The 22,940-nt window shown below is 39.5% G+C and overlaps 2 protein-coding genes across 2 annotated transcripts in view; one reads left to right on the top strand and one right to left on the bottom strand.

Annotated features, from left to right (window-relative positions):
- NHLRC2 (NHL repeat containing 2) overlaps positions 1-7,803 on the bottom strand; it is a 33,799-nt gene extending 25,996 nt beyond the window's left edge. Inside the window, exons 1-3 of the mRNA XM_032117136.1 lie at positions 7,408-7,803; positions 5,305-5,457; positions 1,208-1,663 (exon numbers count right to left, since the gene is read on the bottom strand). Of these exons, the coding sequence (XP_031973027.1) occupies positions 1,208-1,663; positions 5,305-5,457; positions 7,408-7,570 (772 nt within the window). The 5' untranslated portion in view covers positions 7,571-7,803. The remainder of the gene's footprint in view (positions 1-1,207; positions 1,664-5,304; positions 5,458-7,407) is intronic.
- A 905-nt stretch (positions 7,804-8,708) lies between these two features.
- Positions 8,709-22,940, top strand: DCLRE1A (DNA cross-link repair 1A). Its single transcript, XM_032117135.1, has 9 exons — positions 8,709-9,123; positions 10,649-12,142; positions 12,600-12,733; positions 13,850-13,968; positions 15,472-15,615; positions 16,524-16,669; positions 17,625-17,779; positions 21,378-21,519; positions 22,153-22,940. The coding sequence occupies exons 1-9, from the start codon at positions 8,709-8,711 to the stop codon at positions 22,317-22,319; spliced, it is 2,916 nt and encodes a 971-aa protein (XP_031973026.1). The 3' UTR covers positions 22,320-22,940.

Genomic DNA, 22,940 nt, shown 5'->3' on the forward strand with positions numbered 1-22,940 from the left:
GCATTGTAAAGCAGATTGTTACTTCACAGAATCAACTATGGATGTTCGTTTTCTAAAGCTGAAATGTTACTAATACAAACATTGTAATAAATGTAATGAAATTTAAAATACTTTCACTATTTTCATAACTTGTTCATACATTATTATCTCAGTTTTGATGAGAACACAGGTCTTTTTACACACACTAAGGCAACTACATTTTCAGGTGCCTGTGTTCTTACTGGAATGCCACTGTTCTTAGTAATTCTCCTCTGCTTTTGAAACCAGAGGAGATCCTATACAGGAATGCTCTTCCACTGAAAAAACTCAATAACCAAACAAAAAAAACAACACGAAAAACCTTTCCTCACAACACCACCACAACAATTCAACATTCACTTCTATTGGAAAAGGAGGCATTACAGTCTCTTGTCTTTTCCCTACCTTGCTGCTTGATGTAGATGTACATCCTTTATATCTAAAACCATTTGCAACTCCTTCAGAGGAATACAAAATGCATTTTTATAATTCATATTGGACAGCACATGAAAATATGAACTTTAGTCAATGAAGCAATGAAAAACAATTAGGCATCTCCAACAACTGCATTAATGGTCTCTCACATCATGGTCTTACACCCTATTCCCCCAAATCCAGTAAAAACAATTTTAGCACAAAACAGAACTCTGGCAATGCTTACAAACTGCCAGGTCCTCTGTGGTGATCTGTTTACTCACTGCTTTTCCTATCCCATATTGTTCCCCACTGCCTTCCCCTGCCCCTAGTCCTGGCCAATCCCTCGGGTTCTCCCTATTGGTTCCTGTACCCCAACCCCGCCCATGTACCGCCCCTGGGCCCCTGAGAAAATCCCCCTGCTCCTTGACCACCAGGTCTCTCTCAGGCACTCTGCCTCCGGGAGCCAGTGAACCAACATGAAACAACACAGATTCCCACTGGAGAGACCCTTCTTGCCTCCTTTGCCATCACTGTGTTGTAGAGCTCAGCTGGCCAGAGCAGAAGCTCAGGGCTGTCCAAAAAGGACTATGGGAGGACAGAAAGGCTGCCCTGCCCTACGCAGCCCAGCTGTGCTCTCCAGGAAAGCTGCAGCTTGCTAAACCAAACCTAGCACTGCAACAGTCCTCTAAGAAGAGTCAGCCCAGGAGGCACAGCAAACATACCCTACTCAGGAACTGAAATTGCTATAATAAACTTACATATATATCCTTACCTCCAATAGTGTGTAGAATTTGTCCATTTTTACGAGTAACCAAAATCCTGTGATGTCCAGTGTCTGCTATGACCAACCTTTCTCCTGAATCATCTACAGTCACTTTGCCAGGAAACAGCAGAGGAGAAGGTGGAAGGGAGTCTCTGTACAGCTTTATTCCAATGTTGTTATCTTTGATTTGTCCTCTTTCCTTGTAGAATTTCAGTGTTATAGAAGTAAATAAAAACAATTTCTCTCTGTGTCCCTCTCCAACAAGAGAAAACAGCATATTTCCACGAGGCCCAAGAATGACCAGAGTTGGCCAGCAGGACACTTCTAGTTCATGCCACAGTGTTGCATCTGCATCATTTACTACAGGGTGGACAATGTTGTATCTCAGAATGGCACTTTTAATGTTATCCAGAACTTTTTCATTTGGGAATTTTGCTGAATGAACACCAACAATAACAAGACCATCTGCAAAGAAAAAGGAAGTTGTGCATTGAAACATATTTGAATAATAAAAAAAAAATTAAGGAAAAATGAACCATGGTTATGTCATAATGTGACTGACTGCTTCCCAGAATGAGAGAGGATTTGAACAAACAGAGAACAATTACATCTCATTAGGAATATAGATAGCTATATATAGAAAATACTGACACTCAGAAATAACACTCAGGTAAAATTACCAAGTTTTAGGACCATTACTTCCCCAGCTGGTTGACACAAACTCTTCTTAGTTCCTGAACCTCTACACACTAAGCTAGAAATACTTTCAAATAGTTGTGGGTAAGTTGTAGCTGTTCAACTGATACTTTGGGGTTTTTTAAAGATACTTAGGACAGACACCTCTTTGCCTTCTGATTTCTATATACAACTATGGTGTTTTAGACAGTTAACCAGAAACCACAAAGCTAACACCAAAGTGTGGAATTCTAGCATCACCTGGACATATCTTCCTCTAGATAAAGAGTAAAACATATAACGCATAGGCCTCTGAAATCAATACAGTATTCTCTATTTCAAATAAAATGGCAGCACTGACAAGTATGACAAAATGACAACACTTGTTATAAACAAGGCAAGCTTGAATACAACAATTTCACAATTAAAAAATTAAAAAGTCACTATAACTGATACGGTCTTATCAACTCTACTGGAGCAGAATGCTGCAGTATCAGACAGCTGAAGTTATAGTATCATTAACTGTTGAAATCCAAGCAGCAGGTCACACATTTTATCTATAAAGGGATCAGAACCAGCACTTACATTTGTCCTTCAAAAACATCATTAAAGCTAGAAAGACAATTCTATAGTGAACACCTGAACAGCATAACTAAGGTACAACATCCCCTCATGCGGAAAACTCCTGTGGAAATGATGGATGCTATGCTGAGAAATAACAATATGCACTCCCTTTGAAACACTTTGTTTGAAGGATTACAGCAGAGCACAACACTGGATTTATGCCAAGCTATTTCTGAATATTAAAAAGTACTTCCTCTTATAGAAGTAATTTCTGGACTGCTGATAACATGAACTGAATATGCACTGGGGTTTAAAATAACCTTCTGAATGCCACTTGAAATACAGAAATAGCACCACTGAAGATAGCAATGAGAGCATATCAGATAAAGATGCCGGGCGACATTCAATCCTATGGAAAGCAGTCTTCATTCTGAAACAGGTCTCCTGAAGTTCCAGACAATAGAACTATGGCACATGTACTGGAATATTTATAATGATTTAGGATCACCCTAACATTACAGCCTCCTGTGTTTTAAACTTCTCCTGTCTGGTGATCACACAGCTGAAGTTTCAACATGCTCCATGTAAGAAGGCATTTGAATCACATTAAAAAAAATCATCAGGGTGTGTATGTACACAGTACGTATGTACACAATGTACAGTCAATTATATCAGTATTGAGGTTTGTTCGTTCTTGTAACTAAGAAAAAATAGGCAATATACCTTCAAGTATTCAAACAAGAGATTAAAGATCCAAATGCATTATGAGACAGATGCTTTGCCCAAGCAAGATGTTTTGTTCTTCCAGTTTTTATCTTTCTCAAGCTTCTCAAGTCAACAACTCTCCCTTCACCTTTCTCCTAGTGATTAGTAAATCTCGTTTGCCTTAGGTGAAGAAGATGTACACTGATATAAGACCATGTACTGAAATAGTTTTCTATGGCTTAAAAACCCACAACCCTTACTGCCTTGGTATATTTATACATATTACTGTAATATGAAGATTTGGACACTTAGCACAGCAAAGAGAGATTCAATAATCCTGACGGGCTGAAAATCAAAACATGAAAACAGCAGAAAAGAACCAAAAGGGAGATCTATAGTGAAAAAAACCCCAACGTATTTTTCTTTTTGTTTGAACTATCAAGCACCTTAATCTCTTCCTGAATGCAGCTGCTATCCTCTGCTTCCTAACGGATTAAATTTAAGATTAATGTTCCATAAACCTGCTCTTCTTCCCTTTTACCTCCAGTTTCACCCCAAGCATATTTTTTCTCATTCTGGTTCCTGCAGAAACAGGATAGCTGAAATCCAAAGAAAACTTACAAGGGTAGTTCAAATACAAAAATCATTTATCACCCATCAGCAAAGTGCTTTCCTCAAGTACTAACTGCTGTGACAGGAAGTTTAACTCAAGTCAAAGGAAAAAATAGGTCTCCAGGTGGACCTTTACTTCAGAGTGCTGAAGCCTCTTCTACACCAGTATAGAGATGTTCAAACACTTCTAGGAGAAAGCGTGTGTGAAGAGGTTGTTAAAATGAATATTTTGTTATCAGCTGATTTAACACCTTAGCCTTAAAAAACAGATTAAGGATATGACAGCTATATTAATGCACTCACAGTGTACTATAAAATAGTTATAATTTAAATATATTATTCATTTTATGATCAATATAATCTTCCTAAATCTCTATCTAGACCTTCTTCCCAACATGCCTGATACCCACAACAGTCCACTTATCACTTGCCATTCACCTTCCTCTTAAAACTGACTCACCCCCAAAAAAAAAAAACCATGAAGGTTTTTCCTTATAAGACAAAAGTTCCTAATATTTGAAACATTACACTGCATCTCAAATTTCTCCAAAGCAAACATCTAAGCTTTCCAAGGTAGAAAAATTAGTTTGAATCTTCTGTGAAGTGCTATGGAAACCCATCTAAAGCACTGTGTAAATTTCAAATAAATTGCAATTTCTTTTTGTAGTGAAAAAGCTAACACATGAAAATAAACACTGACAAAATTAAAACCAATCAGAAACAGCAATGGAGAATCAGACAAACATTATAATGTTATTTACTACATATATAGTGTATTTCATACAATATTTTTAGGACTGAAAGTAACACTGTTCTTCATCTCACTGTTCAGCCTATTAAAATATCCCACATAAGTGAGTAGCTGACACACTCTGTGTAAGACTACAGGTTATCTCTGACAAGCCATCATGATAACAAGACACTGCATTCTAAATAGAAATTACCCTACATTTTTATTCAGTCGGAGTGAGAGACAGATCTCATTTCAGACGTGACTTTAAAGACCATAATTCCCTCTCCAGAATACAGGGCTATTAATGGTATACAACGCGATGCCAATACCAAAACAATTCTACATCAAGCTTAGATATTTTGTTATTTCAGTTCCAGTGGAAAAAAAAAGTAATCTATATCTTATTCTACCATCTATCTACATCTACTCTACCACCTCTACTATATTCTTCTTAGAGCTGGATCCTCAGTCAAGTGTAGAGAGTTACCTACTTATGTTAACTTTAAGCCTGTATCTCACATTCTTCAGTAGCTTTTTGAAAGTTGCCTTATTTATAGAGATATCAGATTTGGGCTTTAAGCATATATCCTGTTTGTCTAATTACATAGACACAACAGATACTTTATTTAACCCCCTTCAAAAATGTGATGGAAGTACACACAGTCACCTTTCTTAGGCTACTTAAAAGATTAGAAGACATTTTTAGACACCCCTGAAATATTGCCAGCAGTTTAGTAACCAGCAACAAAGTGACTCAGCTACTCAGCCTGCAACAGTGCCAGGAAATTCTATTCCAAGAGAGCCAAAGCACTTTTACCTTTATCAGAGTACTGGTGCTCTAAGGCGTGGAGGTCAGGCAGCAGGTGCAAGCAATTGATGCAGCAGTAAGTGAAGAAATCCAACACCACAACTTTTCCAGAAAGGTCTTTGTGAAGAGAAATAGGACCTTCAGTGTTTAACCACTGTAGATCTGGAATTCAGAGAACAGTGATAGCCAGTTAAGGGAAGGGTAGGGAAAGGCACCAATACCACACAATGCTCCTGGTGCTTTTAACTTTAAAAAAAAAAAGGTAGAAAAGCAAACAAAAAGCCTTTTATTTATCCAAATCACCCTTACGTTCCACAATTCTTCATAATTAGTAAATCAAAATATTATTAATAAGACTCACTGTAATAGGAAAGTGTAGTTTATATCTTTACATAGGCACTTTTTAATTGAAAGAACATGCAAGCCTCAGAACAAATTTCATATATTTTGAAACACGATCTACATTATTCAACCCCCAATGTCATTTGGGTAACAATCAATTATTTAAAACTCACATAAAGGCTACTAAAAGTTTGAAAGCATTAAACTCTTAATGTTTTTTTCCAACAGTTTTGTAAAGAACTGATTTCAGAGATCACTGAAATATTTTTGTGCTTATAGATTTGATCTTGATTTTCAAAATTTGAAATGACAAGTATAAATTAATTCTGTCACATGGGAAGAAATACAACTTTTTCAGATATGCACAACAGTACTCCTGGTCATTTGTTTAAAGCACTTGACATGAGACATGAAAACATTCTTTCCTCCCTGGTAACTGAAAGTCCTCTGATCCATTAGAACCTGGTATCAAGATAAGGAATAAATATTCTAGAATGTGGTCAGCCATTATTAACTCTTAAAAATTATTTAAAATCATAGTGGGGAAAGACAGTTGTGAGACAATGCAAAGCTGAATTAAATTTTTGAAGGCCTTTTTTTAAAAAATTGTAGGTTGACTGATCTAAAAATCCTCAAAACTTCCACTCTGACAGTTTCAGCAAGTGAGATCTGCTCCAGGAAAAGTTATTCCTACTCAAGTCAGCAGGAGGCTTGGTTTCTGTTTCACGAAGAGGAGTGATCTCTAGCTCCATATATTTATAAACAAAAATGGATGCATCACATTTAGCTTTGGTGACAATAATGAGAATAATTCATCAGTATATGCACTATCTTCACAGTATAACAGCTTTGCTGTTCATTTTTCAAAAGAAAAGGGTAGTTTATATACTTTATGGCATTTCTCCCCTTTTCACTAGAACTAAAATACCTTTCATAGATATTGGCTACTTATTTGAGCCCTTTTTAGAGGAGAAAATAAGCCTTGACAGAACACTGAAACAATATCAATGGTAAAAACTAAAATTCAATTCAAGGGCCCAAATCTAGACAGAGCAAGGACTCCCTTTGCTCTACTAGTTAAAAGTCCTAATTCATTCCCGTGATACGTGTGATTTTAACCCTGAATTTCACCCCCCTGAGGTCTCTGTCTCGCAGTATGTGATGTGAGCTCCCATAGCTGCAGGGAGCCTCGCAAAGGTTAAAAGGACCCTGAGCAGGACTTGCGAGACCTTTTAAGGCTGAACCTTTGATTTCGCCCTGAGCACATGGAGAGACAGAGAAATGTGTGAAAGGGGCAAACCACCGCAGGAGGATGAATGACATCTCCAGCACAGTTTGTGTTATCAGGGACACGAAAACTGGGGAGAGAGAGCTGGGGAATATCCTAAGGGATGCTCCGGGAAACCAAGGGAGCTCAGGAGAGCGCAGGGAGAGTTAGCAAGGTTCTCACTATGACCAGAGGTGACAGATATAAATACACAGTACAGATGGGAAGAGATTTAGAAGAGAGATTTTACAAACGCGTTTTTGCAGCCAGTACCAGGGAGAGCATGTGTAAAGGGGGTCTTTTTCCTTGCCCTTCGCTCCTGCTGCTTCCAGGAGTGACATTTCCTGTAGCTACAAGTGCCATTTAAACAGCGGCTCACGGGGCCGTCCCTGCCCGGTCCTCGAAGGCAGCAGCACCTCCAGGCAAACCCCGCACGGGGACAGCCGGGGCTCCGCCGCCTCTCCCGGGGAGACCCCCGGCCCCGCCCGGGCCGCGCCACCCACCTCCGCCGAGCTCGGGCACCGTCAGGTCCCGCTCGCGGCTGTCCATTTTCTTCAGGTACTGGTAGACCAGGTTCTCCTTCTCCTGGGCAGTGTCGGCGTCGAGCAGCGCGTACTCGAGCTGTGTCTGGGCGGGCAGGAGCCCCGCCAGCCCGCCCGCCGCCATCGCCTCACCCGGGCGCTGTTTACCGGCCTGGCGCTTCACCGCCGCACATTCGGCACCGCCCGCGGCGCCAGGGCGGAAAACCGCGACTGAAAAAGAAAATAAAGCACAAAGCACAGACACGCGGTAACTCGTCTGTCTTAAAGCGGGACGTCCTCACTTATCCCCTGTTTTTACGTATCCTTGGTATCCACAGCAGCACATTCCTGCCGGGAGCCCACGGTGGAGATTCCCGCGCAGCAGTTTCAGCACCGCCCAGCAGATTCAGCACAGCCCGTGTTTCCCGCCCGGCTGCTTTAGTGTTTGTAAGACGTAAAAATTGAGCAGCACCGGACAAAGTACAAACCAGGCTCCAGTAATTTAAACGGTGGGACTTGGGGGTTTTTTTGGCGGCATACTATGGGAGATGCGGAGAAGTTGAGCGGCAGCCGCAGTGACGAACCTGCGGAAGCGAATGCGCGGCCGCGGCGGGGAACGGGCGAGGAGGCGAGCGCCCGCCCGCCACCCGCGGAACCGGCGGGACACGGGACATCCCAGGGAACATCCCGGGACACTCGGGGCACCGGGACATCCCACGGAACATCCCGGACACTCGGGGGCACCGCGACATCCCCCATCATCCCGGACACTTGAGGCTGCTGAGACACACCGGGGAGCAGCACCGGCACACTCCGGAGGAGCATCACAGGACACTCCGGGGGGAGCACTCCGGAGGAGCATCCCGAGACACCTTGACAACGATCCCCTAGCTGAACTCTTCCTCGTTTTATTTCAAAATCTTCCTGCTCGGGCAGGAATCTTTAAAATCTTCCTGTCCCCGCTGAGGCCGGGTGGTGCTTACGAGGTGGGGGTGGAAGCTGAAGGGAATGGCTCACCCTGGAAGGCCTTGCAGAGTCGGGCCCTGTGTAACAGGAGAAATTGCAAATCTACAAAGAGGCACTCATTAAATTATTCTTGGGACAGGATCCACCATGCTCCTGTCCTATCACGGGCTGCTGCTTGGTTTGTGTCCCAGTGTTGCTTTTTTAACATGGGCTTCTGGAGCTTTACTTCAGGTAGTGAAGAGCAAATATATTAGTGGGAGGAAGGGCAGGTTTGTGAACTGTTGCTTAAAAGAAAGGGGAATATTTCATGTGTTGTCATGTATGAAGATGCTTTATTGGAAGAGGACATTTGGGAATACAAATCCATTAGGAAACGAAAGCATCAGAGTAATTCACAGAGCATCTCTACTCCTGTAGAGGAAGTCAGTGATGGCAAGGGCAGGCTAAAAAGAAAGGGAAATAGGAAAAAGAAATCTGTAAAAAAACCTGATACACCTCCGAAAACCAAGCAGAGCTCACGGCCAGACCAGGATGTGGATCGATGTAAAGATGACAGTAGCGTGCACTCCCAGGAAAGCGTGAGTAGCTCGGCAGAACAGGGCTCACAAAATGCAAAGCCCGTTCACGATGGATACTGTCCCAGCTGCCAGATGCCTTTCTCTTTGCTCTTGGTCCAGACACCTCAGTGGCACGTCTATGAATGTTTGGAAACTCCAGGACCCATTGAAAAAGGTATGGCTAGTGTAAGAAAAAAGCCTTCAGAGAAAACTTACAGACTTCTCATGAAATGTTGCTGTAAACCTTGTTTTTTATATTAAGCTCAAAATCGGAAATGGTAGTTGGTATGATTTTTATCATGTTTTATTATGTTTTTACTGATCAGTCCTATTTTTGCATGAAATTTTTGCTTCTTTGTGAAGAACGTGGAAATCTGACGTGAAAATCTCATTTCAGAATCTAACCTCAAAACTCTGAGAAACTTTCGTGGTTGTTTATCAAGTTTCAGTATTTCATTGAACAAACTGAAGGTGCATATTTAAAATAATGAAACCTATTACAATTACTAAGTCAGAAAAGAACCTTCAGGCACGAAGGTGCTACTTTTGACATCAAGTTTCTTTCTCCTTAGATACAGATTTCATTATCCTGTATCCATGTTGATACGTGATTTGTTCAGTTGTCTATGGACATTTGGAAGCTGAAATAGGCCAATTTACTTGAAATGTTAACTTGTGGGCCCCCATGGTTTAGAAATTTTATATAGAAATCGAGATTAACATTCCTGTATCATAAAACAACGGGTTTGTTTTGAGCTCTGTACAAGAGGAACAAAACTAACACATTCCAAATTCTAGTTTCATGGGGAAATACCATATCTGAACAGATTCAGGTATCCATCTTATGTCCTTAATACACCTCAGAACTTTTGTAAAACAGAAAGCATACAGGAAACTTGAGTAAAGGCTATTTCAAGTAATACAACCACTCTCCTTTTTATATTTTCATAACTTTCCTTGAGTTTCTTCTTCAGAACAATGAAATGTAAGTAATTTCATGCTGATTTTGGCAGTGAATTTAATTTAAGGCAGGTGTTTTAACACCTCATTTCCGTCTTACTCCCATAATTAACAGGTGAAAAATCCTGATTGATTTATGCATTCACCTTAAAAGCCTGAAAAGTTAGGGTAGTGAACTCTCAGGGGGAAAGGCTTAGGAAAGAGCTATGGGTTTTTTTTCCTAGCATCTCAATGCCGAATGTTTTCTTCGTATAAGTAAATACATAGCCCTTTTTTTTCCTCCTTATTAATGTGTAATTGCAGAAAATTTGAAATGGAGTATTAGGTTAATTCAGAATTTGGTTTATTTATTGCTTATATTTGAAATGTACTGCCTGTTTCTGGTGCTACTTCTCTGAGCTTTGAAAGTGAGACAATTCTAAACTAGAAACCATGTGATTACAGGAGCACAGCATTGAAACAGGGTCAAGTACTCTTGTTAATGGGCTGTATAATTCAGGCATAGTGCTGTATGAGCAGCAGCTGTTTGGTTTTAGGCTGGAAGCATTCTCATTTCTCAGCTCAGAAAAGAGGTCTTGGTAGCTTGAAAATTACTTTTTACTTGTGCCTTCTGTCCTCCAGTAGCTGTATTTATAAGAAAGAGTTCCTAAATCTTGTGTCACATGTGATTTTTATTTTAACTATGCCAACTATACTTGCCAAGGTATTAACATTACACCTCTATATGACTCTTTCCATAGAGTGTCCTGATGGTTTACTCTGCACCTCCACCATTCTGTCCCACTACAAGCGGTACAGCCATTTTCTACTTGCAGCAAACAGGGCAGGAGATTATCTTGTAAACTCTTCAGGAAGCACTGTGGAGATGAAGATGACAGGTTCTACTGCTGCAAAGCCCAGCTGTTCCCCAAGTCATGCAGGGGAAACCTCACAGAATGAGAAACCCTCTAATGAAATAAAGCATGTCCCAAATGATGACTGTGCATCGATGGTATGGAATTCACCGCAAATGAAGTGTCTAAATAGAATCAGTGAAAGTACTTCCTTTTTTGCAGGTGTTCAAAAACCTCAACAGACACTTCAGCTTCCACAGACCACAGACGATAGTTGTAAATTTGAATTTTTTGATTTTGCATCCTCTCAAGAAAGTGAAACAGGAAAAGATCTGTGTATTGAGAAAGATACATGTCAGCCAAGTCTGCTACAGTCAAGAGTGGATTTCAATGACTGTGAAATTTCTTACTCTCCACTAAGTACATTTGAGGAAAGTGAAGAGGAAGAAGAGAAGAAAGTAAAAGAATCACAGAATAAATTATTTGAAGTGCAGAACTCAGAAGAAGAAGAAGACTCTAATTCTGTGGAATTGAAAACATTTGCTGAACTCTTACGGAGGAAGCCTCAGTATGAGCATAGGAAAATGGGAAATTTCATAATTAAAAAAACCCTCTGTGAGGAAGTAAATACACTGCACCATCTAGATCCTCAGCAAGGCATGGTAGTCAGTGGATCCTCTTTTGCTTCTAGTTACAAGGAAGCTGAACAGCCAGAACTGATTTCCTCTGCTGCCAAATCAGGAACCACAGAGTCTGGAGATGCTGGTGCTTGTGCTCTGGATTCTGCATACATGAGTTTTACTGAGACATCATCACTGCTGGACAGAGAAGATGCTGCCTCTCTTCTGACACAGAAGAGTAATATTTTGAGGGAGCCAAGTAACATTTTAACTCATACAGGTAAAATGACTGCTAGTGCCATTGAAAAAACAGCTCTCCAGGAGAGTTTGCAGACAGCAGTAGAGAAAAAAGGAAATCTCAGTACAGCTGCTGTGTGCTTTCCCAGCCCCATCTCTTCTAAATCAGTACCATCTCTTTCATTAGCAGCTATGAACACTAAAACCAGTCCTGCCAAAGAACTTAAACAAATGGACATTGGTGTTTTCTTTGGGTTAAAACCCAAAGCAAAGGAGGAACGCAAAGGAGAAGCGTGTTTGAGTGAGAAAAAGCAGATACCAAGTTCAGTATCTCCTAATGGAAAGAGGCCCAGACAGCAAAAAAGGAAGGCTGAGGGATCTGTGGAAGATGTAGAAGCAGTTACAGAAAATTCAAGTAAAAATGGAGCTGTTGCAGATATACCTTCTGGTGGCCAACGAAGGTGGAGAAAGAAATTTAAAGAATTACCTACTACTGGTGAAGAGCCAAGAAAAAAACAGTGCCCTTTCTATAAGAAAATACCAGGTGAGATGAAACTTGGTTTTTGCAGAGGTTAATTAATTTTGGCTGGAGTGTTGTGTTTTTGTCCTAAAACTGAAGTGACATGTTTTATTGTTATTAGATTTCAATCTATGTGAACTTTAAAGCATACCAGTAGAATGCAGATAAATGTGTCTTATTTGCTTAACCGGTTGCCATCTGTGCAGGATGGCAGCTGAACAGCATATTTGAGATGCCTTTGAAAGTATTTGTGTATGAACGTTTTGTGGAATTTTTATTTTAGTAAGTGAAAATCTTTTTGCAACTGTTGACTAATACACAAAACATGTTAATCTTTAAATGGCTTCTTCAGCTGTATGCAGAGTAACTATTACCTTTTAACTGGGAAGAAGCAAAGAGAAAACAAAACCAATATCTAATTAGAGTCTGGTTCTGAACTGTGCATGTTTAGTGAGTGGCTTCTCTTCCCTTTTTGCTGTAGGAACTGGTTTTACAGTTGATGCCTTCCAGTATGGAGAAATTGAAGGCTGCACAGCTTATTTCCTTACGCATTTTCACTCTGACCATTTCTGTGGACTAACAAAAAACTTCAGGTTTCCAATCTACTGTAACAAGGTAAGGTTTTTCAAGGTTGCTAGGTATCATCACATCCATATACAGCTGTAATCAGTTTTGTGCTGGTGGAATTAAATAGGCGATCAGTTGTTCCATTGTTGGGTCAGTGGATATGTACAGGGGAATGTGCATTTTGCTTGTGAGAAATCCTTACCCTGATTTGACTGCTCAAGAGGGTTAGTGAAACTTCCCTGACTAGATACCATGAAAAAAATCAGGTTTAAAAAGGATCTCTAGAGGTCACATAGACTGATCTCCTGCACAATGTGGGTTTACCTTCAAAGTTAGATCAGACTGCAGGGAGTCTTTTGTCAGTCAAATTTTGGACATAGGCCAGATTTTACTATGTCTCTTCACAACCTGTTGCAGGGCTTACCCACTCTGGGTTTTATTTCTCCTAATAATACATTTAAAATCTCTGGTTTTGCAACTTGACATTGTAGCTTGGCTTTTTTTTGTGTGCATCATGAAGAATCTGGCCCCATTTTCTCTGTAACTGTTCCAGTGATGCAAGTGTGGAATAGATTCTGCATAAGCCATCTCTTCTCCATGCTAAGCAAGTGGCATTTGTGTCCTGTACTTCAGGCTGCTGCCCTTAGCTGTTGTATGTCCAACCAGCTCTTGTTTACTTGTAACATGCTAGGGCACCTTGCCTAATCAACACATCCAGAGCTTGCATCAGAAAAACTATTTATGATTAAATTTCCTGGAATGCTTTACTCCTGTGTTGCCCTTGCAGTTGGAGTTACTGCAGTCCTCCATGATAAGATCCAGGGGCCTGTTACCTGGAAACTTCTTCACTCGTTTAGAGAAGGCTTTACCCATCTCTTCTTCTTGACCTGATAGTCTGCAACAGATGTTCTTCCCTCTTGTTTGTCTCCTATCTGATTCCAATGCATAACCTGTTGACAGGCTTTTAAAGGTTTGCTTTCTTAAGACAGCTTTTCTCAATTTGCTTTTTGAGAAGTGAAATGCTACTGAAAGGCTTGATTTATACCCAGGACCTTGTAGTTTGTCTCTAAGCCAGACTGCCTGACTTTGAGAGCTTTTGTTTCTAAAATGAACAATGCTTCTTCTAGATTTTGGTCCTGTTTTTAAATCCTTTCTGTGTTCCAGATAACTGGCAATCTGGTGAAGAGCAAACTTCGAGTCCAGGAGCAGTATGTCCACGTGCTGCCGATGAACACAGAGTGTGTGGTCAATGGGATCAAAGTGCTGTTGCTCGATGCCAATCAGTAGGTATCACTGCATTTGTGGTGTAAAATTGCTTGCAAGTAGTTAGCTTTTGAAATAGGTGAGTTATCTTCAAAAGTGAAACTTTTTTGAATTTTAGTTTAACTTTGCTTTGAGTACATTGTGTTAACCATGTGTAGCTCCATAATTTTTATGCTTGTTGAGAGGTTGAATGATTTTTCTAGTGATCTGGACACTTCCTGGTTTTTTGGTGTCTAGTTGGGAACATAGTAAATTTGATTCTCAGATACACTAGGTTTCTGTAACTTCAGCTGATGATAGGGAAATCCTGAGCTAAAGAAAAATGTGGTACTTTGGATCCTGTGAGAGACATAACTTGGTCAATGTTTTGAAAATTGAACTTCAAGTAAGATGCTGTTGAAATCTGGACAAGACTTCTATTGAATTTGGTGATAAAGGGTGAGGTTTTGTCAGACTAGCACGGTGTGGTAATGCTGGATTTAAAGTGCAGTAGCACCTCACTTCCAGCCCTGTGCTCTTGATGTTCTGCATCTTGGTATCTTATTTGGCCATGGCTAGAGGAAGAGACCTTCCCTGCAGTACATACATTGAAATGCAGGACTGTGTCACAGCTGGTTTGAATATTGCTTAGTGTAGGATGTGTTTATACTTGGAGAGACAAGACTCCATTAAGTCCTCTGAGAATCTCTCTAGGAATGGAGCAAGCCTTGTTGCTTATGTAATTTGTACAGTTCTCATTTTTCTTGCTTATCTCTCTGATCCTCTGCTCCAATTTAAAAGCCATACATACCTTAGCTACAAAGTTCAGCTTCTTGAAGAGTTCACCAATTCTGTCATTTTATTTATGATTCATGCCAGTTTTTCCTTTTTTGAGTTTCACTTACTCTTTGCAGACGATTGATATCTAAAATAGTCCCACTCAGATTTTCCAGTCTGAACTCTTGCCCTTCAGAAAGCTTTGGCAAGCAACTGCAGAAAGTGCAATGGATGCACTATCACCAGGAAGGGAGTTGTATTTATAACCAGGGAGTTCTGGATCTAGGGCAACATTTAAAATCTGCAAATAGAATTCAAAAGAAAATGCTCCAGTAAGTCCTGCAGGAAGGAAGATGAATCTGCAGTAGTACAATTTTATTTCTCCTGAACAAGAATGCTGCTTCTCTTTGGTGAGCTGTTTCCCCTTCGAGTAAAGTAATAGAATGATTGCAACTGAGGCAGCATCTTTGTCATGCCTAGAAGGTGGGGCATTCCAAAAACACAGTTAATGATGTGGGGTTTTTGTTTCTTCTTCCCATCTCAGTGGAGAACTCAGGTCAAGCTTGTTTATGGCCATAGAATTGGCTGCAGAAATCCTTCAGAAATCAGGAATTCCTAGCTAAATTAGTCTGCATAGTAGCTATGATTTAAAATGCTGTTCTGCACACCCTCCTGCTGCTGAAAGGTGGTCTGTCTCTTAAGGCAGTTTAACAGTATAGAGAGTTGACATACCTTTTTTTGTGGGGTTTTTTGTTTGTTTGTTTCAGTTGTCCAGGTGCAACAATGATCCTTTTCTACCTGCCAAGTGGGACTGTTATTCTGCACACAGGGGACTTCAGGGCAGACCCTTCCATGGAGCGCTACCCTGCTCTGATGGCTCAGCAAGTCCACACCCTTTACCTCGATACAACGTAAGTTGTCTGGAAATGGGAGCTTTTTTTCAGCTTACTCTTACTCTTTTCAGTTTAGGAAGACTTTATATGAACCAAATAAATATAAGTCTAAATGCCATTGCTGTGATAACACTTGTTAGCTCTATTTAGTGTTGAGTAAAAGCAGATATTTATTAAAAGCCCATGTATGTACAGCTTGTTCATTGGTTATGCTGTTACATGAGAGAATGAAAGTGGGTGGTGGAAAAGGTGCTGAAGTACTTGCTGAGATAACCTTTATACGTATTATAAGCTATTTATAAGTAGTATTAAATTCTGGATGTCAAAGCTCATACATTTAAGTGTTCAGCTCTGAAACAAGAGGTTTATGGAACACTAGTTTTCAGTGGATTCAACTCTGTTATGAAAAGAGGTGTGGAAGATTCAAAGGTGAAAGGACGCCAAATGGTTGTATCAGTTTTGGGGATTTTCATTAGACCTTTCTCTGACTCATGTATACAAAATTGTTTTTGTGTGAATGATGACTAATGCCCAGCTGCAGACTTTCATTTCTGTTCCATATGTTTCTGTGAATGAGTAATGTCTTATATTATATTTGTGTGTATGACAAAAAATAGACATAAGAATATAATTAGGATGTAATACAAGTAACTAGCTTGCAAGAGCATTCAGTATTTATGAAGAAGAAAATGTAGAATTCAGTGCCAGAGAGTGAATAGCTGTAGAGGAAACACTGATATGCTCAATCTAATTTTTGTTGCAACAATTTAATCTGGGCACCTTAGTGTTTCTAATAGACTGAAGTGATATGGAAGAATAATGTCGTTTTCACTTATTGTGTACATGCAGTTTTGAGGGCCTTTTTTGGTAATTTCAGATGTCTTATCTTTTGTAACAAAGTGGTATATTTTGTTTCCATGCCCCAGATACTGTAGCCCTGAGTACACTTTCCCCTCACAACAAGAGGTTATCCAGTTTGCTGTCAACATTGCCTTTGAGACAGTGACTTTAAACCCACGAACTCTAGTTGTCTGTGGCACTTACTCCATTGGAAAAGAAAAAGTCTTTTTAGGTATGTATAAGAAGTGTACTGGATCAAATATCTAAATAAATATCTAGTTTAGTTTTAGAAGGTTGCTTTCTTGAAGGTATAAAAAGTTGTTTAGTCTGAATGTTCAGATATTGTGTAAAGAAATTAAATATATTTAATAATCCTCCTGCTATTTTTTTAGTTTTCTAATCAATAAGTTTTAACTTTCTGAAAGAAATAGTGTTCTGCCATGTTTATAACCTCCCTGCCCCGAATATACAGGTGGCCAGTTTGGATATTAAATGTATGAACCTAATTAATTAATTGTGGTGAGAAAATTGCTAAAGGCAATTAATAAAATAAATAAATTAGGTCTTTATGACATTTTTGTTGCTAACAAGTTCCTGTTGTCAGGAAAAAGCAAAGGGATGTTATTCATAGGCTTCTGTTCCTTTCTGAGTAAATGAAGACGTTGTGTGCTCTTCTTTGCTCAGTTACTGCACCAGGAACCAACATGATTGCCCAAACGTCTGCTTTAGAGCAGGCAGCTGTGTACCAGTTGTGCTTTTGTGTATATTTAAGGTCATCAATACATGACTTATGTGCACTGAAATTCAGTCTGTCTTTAATGTTGGCTGTTTGTCACATATTCCAAAACCTGCATGTTTCTGGCTACTTTGGAATAAATACCAGTTCACCTCAGTAACATTCTGCCAAAGAAATGTGACTTGGAATTTATGAAGGTACTTTTCCTTCTCTTTCCGATTGTCATACAAAATTTTGCTGCTAAAATGGTGGGGACAAAGGTTTTTAACAGCCATTATAGGTTTCTCTTCTTAATGTTAGATTATGAAACACTATAACCTGTTGAATATGGATTTCTTTTCTAATAGTAAAAATTATCTTGTACAATAATCAGGACTATCTACAAAACAAGCCAAAAAAGAACTCTTACAATTTTCTTTCTCCGATTTCTTCCTTCCTCTGAATCCTAAAGCAATTGCTGAAGTTCTGGGCTCAAAAGCAAGTATGTCCCGTGACAAGTACAAAACCCTGCAGTGCTTGGAGTCACCAACTGTTAATTCCCTCATCAGTGTGGACTGGAAGGGTACTTTGCTTCATGTTCTTCCCATGATGCAAATTAATTTTAAGGTAAGTTCAGAAAAAGGACTCTGTTGATGAACCTGCTGCTCAAATTCTCTGGGCTCCTCCCAGCCAGTGCTGTGTTTGGTGCTTTGTAACCTCTTGTCGGATCACATTTATTTAGTGGAGCTTTGACATGTAGCAATACATTGAAAATGAAATGCAATTAAACATTAATAACTTCTCCAAACATGATGTGGTGCTTGTACAAGATAAGGTGAGGCTTGTTCAAAGACCCACTCTTTGCGGGCCTTTTTGAAGTAGATTTATGTAATGACTTCCTGATCTGTCCTATTAGCAATTAATATATTGTGACATGAAGTCCCTGTTTTCAGCCTTTTACCTGGTCCAGTGTAGGAAAAGACTAAAAGGACTTTCTGCCTGTGAGCCTCTGTTTTGAGGCAGCTTATGAACATGGCCAACTACCAGTCAGGTGTCTGATTTCCAATGTATTTATAGCCATATTTTCATCTTTTAAAAGAATATTCACTCTCTGGGCTGATGATTTACACTGGAGATAAGGTTACTTGAAAATCAGTGAAAATTGCACATAAACCAGTGCATGCTCTGAGTGAACTGTGGGTCACCTCATATGTACACATGCTTTAGTTTTTCCACACACATTTTTCTCTAATATTTGTAGCAAAATCACATAAAGCAGTTAATTTAAAAATGTTATTTAATCTAATTCGATTTCAAATGCACATTGGGTTGATATTTGAAACACCGACTTTTTGTTGTTGAATGTTTTTTCTGGGAATTTCTTAGTTCGGAAATGTGACAAATTCCTAGGCTATACTAAATAGACTACAAAGTACTGAAGGGCAGTAAGGTAAAGCAGCAGGCTGTAGATTAAAGGTAACCTGGAAGCAAGAGAAAAACATTGGTTGTTTATGCCTTACAGACTTGGATCCATTTTCCTGTTTTGCTTCAGGCGTGCTGTGCCATCTCAAGCAAATCCTTCAGAGCAAGATGGTATTTAGCTGCAGGACTAGTCAAGGTCAGAGTTGACCTAAAAAGGAATAAAAAAGTCTATATGATTTGGATGGAGCTGCAGGAGATGGAACTTAGTATCTTAATGCTTTAACTTTGTTCCATGATGTTTCCACATCAGAGAGGAGCAGAAAATGAGTAATGGAAATATGTATGGATTTATTTTTATTGTGTTGTGTTGTCTTAAACAGTAATTTATTTTAGTTTCTTCTGCAGATTTCTGGGTTGCTAAGTCGCCTTGTCCCAGCATGCATGGATACTCGCATAGCTGGACTTTCAGGGTGTGATTGTACCCTCAAGGACAGCTTTACTTCTCAGAGGGAGGCAGTTGTATCATGGAGGGTGTCACCTCTAGACAAATCTACAGTGTGACAGAAGCCGTGCCTGGACCCTGAAAAGGGCTGGGAAAGATGAAAGGCACAGTGATTTTGTGGATGAGAGTCCTGGTCTGACAGCAGGGCCCTCTGTACTGGGGCTGTGCCCTCAGGTGTGAAGTTGAGTGCGGTCTCATGCCATCATTAGTAATGTCATGTCCATGTAAGCTGGGCACGCTGGGGAGACTCCCAGAGTGCCCAGCTGCCAATTAGGCCTGCAGCTAGAGGAATGTATGGTCAGTAAAACGTGGAGAATTTTAAATGCTTAAAGATGAGTTCACGTGATCATTTATCTTACTTTTGGATTTGATATGTATTAAGAAAATATTAAAAAAAAAAAAAATCAGAGGTGTGGTACTTCACTGCAGTATTTGGTTTTACCCCAGTAAAATACAGGGATTGCTGTATGTACTGACAAATGGCTGTTCTTGAATAAGCCAGATGAGTTTAAGTGGTGTTAGGGCTGGTGGTAAATTACATATTAAATCATGTTTGAGTCTTTCCCTACCTTATGGAATCTATTTGTGTACACTGCTGACTCTAGTGCCTCTCTGAATAACAGGCTGTCATGGTGATTGAAGGAGGTTGGTGTAGCAGTGAAATATATTTTCCATTTCAAAAGGATGAAGGTTTAGAACAGTCTTGGCTAAAGCAATAAACGAAGAAAATGGAATGTGTATTTAAAATGGACTTGTTATGAGTAAACACTGTAGTAATTTGTTTTGGGGAAAGAGGCCATTTTTTCCAAAATGCGTGCATGGTTCTTTTGCAACAAACAATTTTTTGTAACTCAAAAATTGAGGCCTTTGCCACTTGACTATGCAGTGGAAAATTTCCAGTGAACTGGGCTCTGTGGGTCTATGAATCTCTTTCATGTTGTTTAACTCAGCAAGGTCTTGTACTGGCATTGAGGTGAGCCTTTCAGAAGTGCTTGTGATTGAAATGCACAAATAATTTTTTTTATAAGATTGAAATTGCATCCTTAATGTGAATGTTGCATACTTGATTTATAACAAAATTGAAAGCAGATTAGCATTGTTAATATAATAATTGTTGCATTTGAAGTACTATATTTAGATTTCATTAGAGCAAGGGGAGCAAATATGTGAATAATTACCTTAAGCTATGTTAATCCTCTCAAAATGAAGTGTGAAGGAGAACTAGACTGCTACAGTTATACTTTCAATCAAGTGAAGACTGAACATTCCCAGTGTATTCACAGTCACAGCAGTGAGCCACAATTCCTGTTGCTGAATGAAATGTGTGCTGTGGTGGGGTTTTAAAAAATTTTTTATGTACCTGGTTTGATGGATTCTGTATGTTGCTACTGGAGATTGTACTGAAGGTGTTGTTCAATGTGGCAGTCTCACAGGAAGCTTTCTGCTGCCCTGTTTTATAGTTGTCAAATATCTGACAGGTTGGTTAATGTTCTATCACAGCCCTTCTATCCCACTCTGCCTCCCTTTTTTAATCAGTCTTTATTTTGTATTCCTCTCTCTCCTGCTAATATAAACTTTATGATTTTGTAATCAGTAACCTTGTAGGGCTTTCAAATTAGGAATTTGCCTGTAAGATTTTATACAGGACACATGAAATTGATTTTCTATTTTTAACTTGAAGCAATACTGACTTCACTTTATCCAGGAATAGGATTGTACATTCCTTATACTTGGAAACTTCTTCAAGGTAATTTTTTTTTAAGAGTGAGAAGATGAGAGGTGGTTTCCTTCCTGTCTTGGAGAGGTGGTAAAACCTGGTTTAGTGCTCAGAGCAATACTCAGCTCATGCACTGGCTTGCTGTAATTTTTTTGGGGTAGTTTAACTAACTCTGGTTACTTCTGGGCATAAGCAGGTGTCATGATCTCTGTGGCACTGTAAATTAACCAGATAATTTTGCACTGAAGCAGCATTTCACCATCTGACCTCGAGCTTAGAGGAGGAAATGAATGATTTGTGGAGCAAGATTTACAAGAAGGTGTGATTATTCCTTATGTGTTCTAATCTGTAATGCATAGCTCTTTGTGTGTGCTTAATTCAGGTGAAGGAACTGAGATCCTAAGGGACAAGTTGTTTTGCAAATGTCCATATTTATCATTAATAACTTCAAGGTAGATGAGACTTAAAGTTAAAAAAGCACATGACAATAAAATATAGTCTGAAGCCTCTCCATCATGAAATGGCCAGCCTTTAGTCTTATTAGCTATTTAATGGGATTAAGTATATTCTATTTTTTTTCACAGGGTTTGCAAGATCACTTGAATAAGTTTTCTGAGAATTTTGATCAAGTTCTGGCTTTCAAACCTACAGGGTGGACCTACTCTGATTCGTGCCTTTCTCTGGAGGATATCAAGCCTCAAACAAGAGGAAAAATCACTATATATGGTATAAGAGTGGCAAAGATTCAGTGCATTTAGCTTTGTGTGGATGCTCTTCTTATTTTTATTCTGGAAACTCCTACTGATTTTGGTAACTGCTGCTTTTTCTGGTAACTCATTGAGAAACCGAACAGATCTCTTCAGGAGAGATCTGTGAAATGAGTAATTGAGAACACCATAAATACAGATTTTTACAGACATTTTGCACCTGTCCTCCTGGTGCAAATAAAGGCTTTCAGCTGATACAGGGAGAGACTTCAGGGGTGGAGTCTTGGCCTGACCAGTGCTGGTGGTGGCAGTGCAGTTCCAGAGCTGAGATTTCATTCCATGTCTTACTTGTGTCTGCGAGACTGTGTCTTCCTCTCAGTTGTTATTGGCGGGTTGAGCTAAATCCCTTAAACCATTCCTTTAACCAGGTCACTGATGTTGCTTAGTTTGACCTGATGAATGACTTGGTGACTTAATGCAAGGTAGTTTTCCTCAAAGGAAAATTGGTGGGAAGGGTTGTTTTACCTTAGCTATAAACTTTGGGTCCCAAATAGGAATTGAAAAAACCTTTTTATCTAAAGTATTTTATAGCTGGAAGGCTTGGAGGAAGCTAAGTAGACTGACAGGTGCCTGTGATTTGTTTTCATTTCAGGGATTCCTTACAGTGAACACAGCAGTTACCTGGAAATGAAGCGTTTTGTTCAGTGGTTGAAGCCACAGAAAATCATCCCCACTGTAAACGTTGGTGACTGGAGATACAGAAGCTTGATGGAAAAGCATTTTAGAGACTGGATGACGGAGGGCAATAGGCATAAGTAAATATAAGGAAGAATGTATATTTCAAAGGAGGTAGGGTGGAGTGGGAATTGAGTTCCTGTGAGTTTTATTTATCTCCTTTTTCCACTGAGCTTTCTTTAGGGAGGACTAAACTGCCATTCTTTAAGGAAAGATAAATTTGGGGAAAGAAAAAAGGCACCTTGCTTTCTTTGTATTTACTACATTTTTTCCCCCTGTAGCTTACCATTTTTGCAAGTTCATATCTCAGGTTATTTTTATCTCACTCCTTTTCCTCTGTTCTTAATTTTTCTCAGGTTGTGGAGATGCTCAGATGTGTAATGCTGGGGATTAAACAGTCTCCAGGGTAATTTCTGGAAATAAATTTATGTAATAAATGAGGCAATACTAAGCTTATGTCACATGCTGTCAACTCAGGCTTCAGAGAAGCTCATTTCATGAGGCACAATTGACTATTGTGGTTTAAATCTTGTAAAAAAAAAAAAAATCAAAAACTTGTGAGAGAGGATTGACTTGGGCTCCTGCAGCATAGGTACTTCAGAGGATTGTTTACAAAAGACATTTCTACCTACAGTCTGTTCAAGATTTTCAGCTTTTTTTTTTAGTTATCTTTTTTAAAATAAAGAAGGTATGTTATGCCTGTGT

This window comes from Corvus moneduloides, chromosome 8 (assembly GCF_009650955.1).
Source record: "Corvus moneduloides isolate bCorMon1 chromosome 8, bCorMon1.pri, whole genome shotgun sequence".
In the NCBI taxonomy this organism is placed as follows: domain Eukaryota; kingdom Metazoa; phylum Chordata; class Aves; order Passeriformes; family Corvidae; genus Corvus; species Corvus moneduloides.